Genomic DNA, 8,495 nt, shown 5'->3' on the forward strand with positions numbered 1-8,495 from the left:
AATGGGGTGGCCAGAGGAAGTCAGGAATCCCCAAAGTTCCCAGAGAGGCCCGTAGTCAGTGCATAATGAGAGTCTGTGTAAACGTTTGCACTTTAGTCTGTTGCTAGGATACAGGCACGAGTCAGAGCAAACAGCTCAGCCTTCTGGGCAGAGACAGCTGTTTCAAAAGAGGTCTGCTCAATTACTTCACTGTCTGTCACTAACACATAGCCAGAACATCGTATCCTTGCTGGATCTACAAAAGAGCTTCCATCCTCATAAAATGTTGCCTCGGGCTTGAGGAGGTATTGCGGAAGGGATGGGAGAGTCTGTCCTTCTTTCACGGTGAACCGGACAGGGGGGCAGTTGGTGCGGCCGACATCATGGCCTGAAATTGCCCAGAGATGGAGTACAACGTCTTGGGTTGGGTTAAAAGAATGTCTTACCAGATGTCCCATCTTCACCTCAGACTCCTTCCAGTATCGGAGTTGGCCCACGGCCAAGTCTTGCCAGTTTCCCTCAGTGCTGGAGGCTTGTTTCGTTAGGGCGTAGGCAAGGAATCCTAGGCTCTTTGACTTGAACCCAGGGCCAACCCTAACGGTAATATGGGGAACCACCAGTCCTGTCTGTTGCCAAAGGGAATCCAGAACTTCGGCCAGTAATGCACTGCCCTCTTTTCCTTTAACCTCTCTAATCACCGTGACTGGGAACTTCTGTCCCTCGAAGGGTGCATAATATTGGCTTTCCTCAGTTATCATCCCGTAGGATCATAGCACAGAGTCACATGAGGGTCTGCCTCTGTCAGAGGGGGTTCAAACGAAGTGGAGTCCAGATTAAGTGCCCACCACTGAGGGGGTCGGTAACTGGGGAAGCTGTTAGTTGTTTACTAGTCCTAGGATGATACCCTTGTCTGTGCATAGAATCTTGACTTCCAATGGACAGAGCAATTCTCTCACTGCTAGATTACACCACAGACTGGTAGTGGCTGTAAGTGAAACCTCACACTGGTTCCCCTGGAATTCCACCTGCAGTGGTTGGGTACATGAATACGTACGTTCCGTGCCTTTGAACCCAGTCAGAGTGATTGTAGCATCTGATAGCTGGAATCCCTGTTCCGATACTATGGGTTGTGCCCCCATATCAATCATAAATGGAATTGGAATTCCAGCAACTTGCAATATTACATTTGGCTCTTCCTGAGGGGTGGTACTCACAGCAAGGAGCATCCTGGCTTGTCAATTTCTCAACAGGTTGTGGGCAGAGAATGCAGTTGTTGTCCCCACCTGTCCCTTGGTAGGTTTTTGTTCCTAGTTCTGATCCCCAGATATAGCCCACTAGCGTCCTTCTTCCCGCTGAACATACACATATTCACCTTTAATATTAGTTCCCTTCAGGGTTGATCGGGATTCGAAAGCCGGGTCCCAATAATATGTCAAAGTTCGTCACATTCGATTTCAGTCATTGTCAGGCTAATCCATGTTATTTGTTTTAATCATGTTGGCTAACTTAGTTGGTAAGCATTGGAGCAGTAAGGCCTTAAACTGGAGGAACAGATTCCCATTATTAGAGGCTTGGTCTCCTGCAAAAGTGCCATTGTAGGCCACAAATCTCTCCCGATAGTCTGGTCCCCGATTTCCCAGGCTTAGGTTTGCATTCAAGTATTTTAGTGATATTTACAGGTTGTTGGACAGCCCTCTCCAAGGCTTGACTAATCCGATCTGTCTGTTCATTCTTATTATGGATTCCCGCCTGTAACTCCTGATAGGTTTGGCATCTTAATTCTGCCTTCCATTTCTGCCCCTCATCAGCTGAGAGAATCATGCAGCAGAGACCCAATAAATCTTGCAGGGTCGCATTATACATTTGTATAGTACTGTGGCCAAGTGGTTAAGGCATCTGTCTAGTGATCTGAAGGTCATTAGTTCGAGCCTTAGCTGAGGCAGTGTGTTGTGCCCTTGAGCAAGGCACTTAACCACACATTGCTCTGCGATGACACCGGTGCCAAGCTGTATGGGTCCTAGTGCCCTTCCCTTGGACAACATCAGTGGCGTGGAGAGGGGAGACTTGCAGCATGAGCAACTGCTGGTCTTCTATACAACTTTGCCCAGGCTTCAGTCAACATCGAAAATCGAGGGATAGCCGAAGAGAAGAAGACGACGACAGCGGACATACTGAACAAACTGTGCTGGTTTTTCCTTTCTATCTGGGGCCTAATTCATGATCATTATCATTTCTTGAGGCTTCCGGGGTGCATACACAGGAATTACTGAGGGCTGTCCCTCCTCCGCTGCTCATGGACTGGGCAGCATTTGGGTGGGCAATTGTCTTTGTGGAGCCATTAACTCTGGGATTTTATTGGATTCTTCCCTCCCTGTCTCTGAATAATCCTCGGTATTCCCCTCCTGGATCTCAGGGTATAGAGAGCATACCCTTCCCTGTTTTACCCAAGTGGCTACCGTATCTGAGTACTGGGAGGATTGGGGTTCGGGAGCACTGGGTGCACTTGGCCCCTGGTAAGGTGGAGGATACAGTGAGTGCTCAATCCTCATTGTGGTCACTGTCCTCAAACAGGGTCGGTATGCCAGACATACGTTCGGGATCCCGTACTGGCCCTGGATCTCACGCACAGCACTGCCAATCTAAACCTTCCTGTCTGTGCATATCTGCCTTTGCCTGTTTTCTTTGTCTTTCTCGTTCTCTTTTTCTTCTCCCATCTACCCATTCAGACTCTGCCTTCAACATTTCCCAACTCTTGGGAGTGCCATCACCTGTACATACCTCTACCCCTTTATCACATGCATTGTTCCTCCAAATGGCTAGTAAAGTACTATTCCATTTGGTATCAGCTTTCTGTTTCCATTCTTTAGTCAATAATTTCCACCCTTTACCACAATTCTTTTTCCAAATTAAATTTATTGCTTGTTCACAAGAGGTTATATCCCAAGTTCCCCCTGGTGGCCACACACCATTTCCCAGTTTCTTTGTCAGTGCTGCACTTAACATCCGGAGATCCTTTTCCTTATCTGGTATTTGTTCACACATAGACTGCAGGTGAGCCCCTTTCCCCTCTGTACCTAACGCCTGTCCCGTCCGGTGCTGGTCAATTTACCGGGTCAACCGCCTGTCACCCAATTAGTTACTTCAATTTACCAGGCCACTGCGAATAGACCAGGTCGGTTATCCCCTTAACTAATTACTGGGTTGCTGCCACCAGCCCCAAAATGTAATAGGTTACTGCCACTAACCCACTGCCCAATCGCCACGACCAACCCAAAAGAAAATGTAATAGATCACTGCCACTGATCCGCTGCCCAATTCTTCAACACCCGCAGACTTTAATACTCACAAAAACAACTGCTTACCTTATTCTCCTGGTCCTGGTGGTTTGTTGGATCCCGTCAAGGTACAGGTTCCTTGGGGCAAGGGGCAGGAGTTTTGAATGAGTGGAAGGGACGGTCAGAGGTAAAACGCCACGGGGCGCCCTACCGCCTGTTTACACTCACCCGGAATCCCCCGTCACTTATTCAGCTCATAGGGACTTTCCCTATGTTGGGATCCAAGTCACGGCACTTAAATTTGCTGAACCAATATCCTTTTCACCAGTTTATTTGTTCAAACTCAGCCAGCAAGAGATGCGGAGCCGCACAACAGGGGGACAGAGTTCCTCTCCCTCTGGGGGCTCGTATCAGACCTCTATCAACAGGTTACATACAGCAACATTTATACAGTTCAAAGAGGCCATCGTTATCTATATATGGAGTTATTTTCCAGTTTTTAGTACAAGATTGTGAAACTACAAGGTATAGAGGGTCAGACAAAGGAGTAGTCAGCCTTGGAGTTTTTAATCAGACACACACACACATCTGTTACTTTACAGAATCAGATAGTTCCGTCCTTGATTAAAACAGAGAAGTAGTTTACCAGATAATTCTGCCAGGCAGACATTACTCAGTCACGCTGACAGAGTATATTTTTGCCAAAATCATTAACCCCTTACTATCCCAATTCCCTTAAAACTTCATCATTACTGTTCTCTGTGCAAGTCCTACCCTGATTTATTGGACAAGGGATCAGTATAATGGTTAGATGGCAGTAGTCATTCTCCTCAGAGCAAAGAATGATGACAAAGTGATGGCTGTTTGGACAAGGTATACAAAAGGAGGTTTCTCCTATTTGCAGACCAAGGGACACAGGTTTAAAACACTGACTGAAAGATACACGCTGAGAAACATTTTTACTCGGGCACTAGTTAGGAGCAGGAGTATCATGTGAGAAGGAGCAGAGTTAGTGCTTTCAAAATGGGACGAAGTCACACATTACTGTGGTAATAGAGCAGGGATTGGGACAGAGGAGGTGCCACCCCACCTGCCCTGTTACCTTACTCTGGTTATGTGAAATATTTCAGCATTTTTTACATCTGTTCCCTCAATTTCTACCTTGCAACAATTAATTGCTGTGAAACACATTGCGATATGTTTATTGCAGAACACGGATGACTGCTAAATGCTTTCAGTAATCAAGGCAACACTGCCTTATTTACCTAAGGCCATTCTTTCCATGGAAACTGATAGAAAGTTACTACAATACTGAAATTACTGACAAAGGCTTTTCTGACGTCGCACCTTACATCCCCAGGCATGAGATCAATTCACATCACCAATTTTTCTAGTCTGCATCAAAAAATCCAGTTGCATCGACAGGTTAACTTGTAATATTAACTGTTTTCCCACTGTACTAGTGCTGATGATCCACAGTATTTCCAGCATTTTCTATTTTTTCATACTTCCAGTAACTAGTATTTTGAATCTCTCAATTCCAGTAATGTTTTACAGCCTCTCAAGAACAAGGGAGCACAGATTTAAGGCTAGAGGGCAACTTGAGAGACAACAAAGGGTGGTATTTATGTGGAATGAGCTGCCAGTGGAAGTGGTTGAAACAGATACAATAACAATTTGTAAAGGGTGTTTGGACAGTGACATGGATTGTATAAAAGTTACGTTATAAGCCAAACACTGGCCAATGGGACTAGACTGGGTGGGCATGAACCAGTTGGGCCAAATTGTTTGCTGTAAACTCTATGATAATCCTCTTCTTTATCTCCTTCTATTTCCATCTCCCCCAGACAGATCAGCTGCAATTAACAGAAAAACAAACTGCTGGAGGTTTTCAGCAGATCTAGCAGCATCTGTGGAGGCAGAGCAATGGCTGATGTTCTAGGTCAAAACTCCAGATTGCAGCATCTCCAGTCTCTTGTGTCTCTCTCCCAACCAAATTCTGCCATTCACTCTTTGTTACATTCATTCTCTTCACCCTTTCCCTCTCTGCACCACAAAATGTCTTTTTCTCTAACTTCCTCAGTTCTATATGAACTAAAACATAAATTACATTTCTCTCTGCACAGATGTGGCCTCTTCCCCCGGGTAATTCCAACATTGTGTTTGATTTTACATTCCCAGCACCTGCATCTTTTTGATTTTTTAATATAGTTACTTTCCTTTTAACCAAGTGAATCCTTCCCACTGCTGGTACAAGTCATACATTGCAAAGTGATTAATTTAATGACAGCACAGACCGAAAAAAGAATTTCCCTAATCTGGAAGTCTTTTAAACATTCAACTCACTGACAACAATTGGTTTGGGTCTCTTCTGTTTAGTCACATTACAATGAAGAATCTATCCTTTCCTGTAACTCAGATGAATGACAGCTGATAACATCTATGGGAGTTGAGGCAAAGATGATGCTTCCTGTGACTGGGCTGCCTAGAACAATGGGGCACTTCCCCAAATTCAGAGATTGCTCATGAAAAGAAATTTCTATTTCCAACTGGTAGTGAATCTTAGGAAATTCTATCTCAAAGTGAGAATGAAGACTCAGGTTCTGAATACATCAAGACATGGGTTATGGACACACTGGACTAATGGAGACCAAGCCTCTGCTTGCTCTCAGTCACAGCTATTTCTGTGATCCTCTCCACACACATTTGTTCCAACAGTTCCTAAGGTTCATTAATTATCAAAGTATACAATTCTGAAATTCCTATTCTCCAGATAGCCATGAAACCAAGAAAGAAAAGAGTGGCAGCACGATCATCTCAGGATCGCTGTCGTAACCCGGGGGATTTACTGTGGATATTGAGCACGTGAAGGGAAATAGGTTCATGTAGGAAAATGTTGCTTTCACCTTGACCCCATGGTGAGCCTCAGCCATCCTCCTCTGTTGGGATATTCAGGTCTAATGGTTAAAACCTGTTTATCACGCTGTGGTGTTCTGATTTGACTCTGAGAAAACCCTTGTTTAATGTACTTTTCAGCCGAATAGGTCAAAAGAATCAGAGACTTGTGTCAAAGAGCACGGGTTATCCTACAGCTGGGGAGTATTTCCCGAGTCGATGCCGCTCACAGCGACTGTCAGCTGTGTTTTAACGCGAGCTGGGGTTGCTTTACACTGGCAGCCTAGCATTTCTCGTGTTACATGTGGCAGTTTATTTCGCTCCTGGGGTAGTTACCGCATTATAACTCGGATAACTCTGGTTAGGGACTGTAAACCCTGTCACTTCGGTAGAATTACCTTGTTTCAAGATTTATCTCCCGTTACCCTTTTTATACAAACAACTACATTTTGAAGTTCAAGTTCCGACGAACCGATCCCGACACGGAAAGTGCGGGGCTGCCCTTCCCTCTATCCCCACTTCACCCTTGGACCCACGCCCGTATCAATTCTAAGAACCGAGACCGGGACCAGCACCCGGCAAGTGGCGGAATGTTACTAAGGGTAGGGATTCGGGGAGGGGTGGATGGGGAGGGAGCCCCAGGGAGAGTGGTCTCAGGATCCCGGGAGAAAGATGAAGTGGGTTCGGGGAGGGAGGTCTCGGGTTCTTCAATCCGCCACCTACCTTCCAAGCAGCAGGTCCTCCAGAGGCCGGAGTGGGTCATCACCTCCTCGTTCTTGCGGACCGTGTCGTTGTCACCGCCGCCCTTGCTACGACACACGCCCCGGGAGTACAGCCAGTAGTCAGTGCCCACGGCGATTGTCATCAGGGTGAAGGCGGCGAACGCCCCCGCCGTGGTCAGTAGCATCTGCAGTCCCCGCTCGCAGCCGCCCCCCATCTCGGAACGGGACACCGGCCCAGCCCACCCGAGTAATGACAGCCTGAGCCCAAACCTTGGCGCCGTTGGGATGGACAGAGGAAGGAAGACGGTGTGTGTGTGTGGTGTGGTGGGGTGGGGTGGGGTGGGGGGGGTGTGGTTCCATTTTCGTCCCGCCCCGTAACGTGACTCCCGCTCTCGGCCAGCGAGGGCTCAGAGAAGCGGGAAGGAGGTCCCTTACCCTCCCCAAACCTCTCGCCCCCAAACCCTATCTAATCTCAAGCCCCTCCCCATCGCTCATTCCCAACGCCTTCTTCACTTACTCACCACAATCGTAACTCCTATCCCCGAACCTCCTTCCCATCGCCCACTCCCAACAGCCCTTCCCATTCCTCAGCCTAACCTTATTAGGAGAGGGCACATTTTAAGTTGCTTGGAAGTAGGTACAGAGGAGATGTCAGGTGTAAGTTTTTTTACGCAGAGAGTGGTGAGTGCGTGGAATGGGCTGCCGGCGACGGTGGTGGAGGCGGATACGATAGGAACTTTTAAGAGACCCCTCGACAGGTACATGGAGCTTAAAAAATTAAAGGTGTTTGTGGGATCTTGCTTTATCCAGGCTTGTTGTGTAAATTGCATTCATTAAGCTTCTTGCTTTTTCTAAGGTGTAAATTTTCAACAATCAGACCTATTCCATTTCCCAATTCTGTCTCACAGGTGTTGGGGTGGAGATAGGTCTCTACCAAAGGAGCTGGAAGCTGCTCCTTCCTTCTGCTAGCCTGCAGGTCACCGTTGGGCAAGGTGTAGCACCTGCTTAGCTCCCTGATCAGGGTCACATGCAGCCATGGGGGCAAGTGGATGGTCGTATGAGCAGCTAGTGCATATCATGGCCTGGTTATGTGATCACTGACGCCAAGCAGACAATCTCTGAAGAGTTTAGTAATGGCTGGGATCACCCATCATGTAAAGACACTGCCCAGAAGATAGCAATGGCAAAACACTTCTGTAGAATTTGCCAAGAACAATCATGGTCATGGAAAGACCACAATCACCTGCATCATCAACATGGCACAAAGTAATGATAATGATAAATTCTGTCACAGTTTGGAGGTACAGTTATGACACAGCATAGTATACTCATTTTCTCTAATTTTCACATGAGTGGCTTCAAGGTTAAAAAGGGTTTGAAGGGAACATTTTCATGAAGACCTTTGCTGTTGAAAAACACTAAATTTTCAACAGGTTTAATATTGGAAATGAGTTGCAATGAGGACATCTTGAGAGCCTCGCTTCAGCAACATAATACATACAATCCCGCGACCAAAAGGAGGAGGAAGCAAGGATCCCGGACATCCTGAGCTCCCAATTACAGTCATTTGATTCTGCCTGGGAAGTGTGCAATTTCAGATAGCCTGCTCCCGATCAATCCCTGT

The 8,495-nt window shown here is 46.7% G+C and overlaps 1 protein-coding gene across 3 annotated transcripts in view; it reads right to left on the bottom strand.

Annotated features, from left to right (window-relative positions):
* LOC134351825 (voltage-dependent calcium channel gamma-3 subunit-like) overlaps positions 1-7,203 on the bottom strand; it is an 88,114-nt gene extending 80,911 nt beyond the window's left edge. For 2 of the 3 annotated variants that reach the window (XM_063058563.1, XM_063058564.1), the window contains exon 1: positions 6,873-7,190. In XM_063058563.1, coding sequence (XP_062914633.1) covers positions 6,873-7,086 — 214 coding nt within the window. In that variant the 5' untranslated portion in view covers positions 7,087-7,190. Of the gene's footprint in view, positions 1-6,872 lie in introns of all 3 variants that reach the window. The other variant, XM_063058565.1, reaches the window with a different exon arrangement.
* Between the last annotated feature and the right edge of the window lie 1,292 nt (positions 7,204-8,495).

Source organism: Mobula hypostoma, chromosome 9 (assembly GCF_963921235.1).
Source record: "Mobula hypostoma chromosome 9, sMobHyp1.1, whole genome shotgun sequence".
Lineage (NCBI taxonomy): Eukaryota > Metazoa > Chordata > Chondrichthyes > Myliobatiformes > Myliobatidae > Mobula > Mobula hypostoma.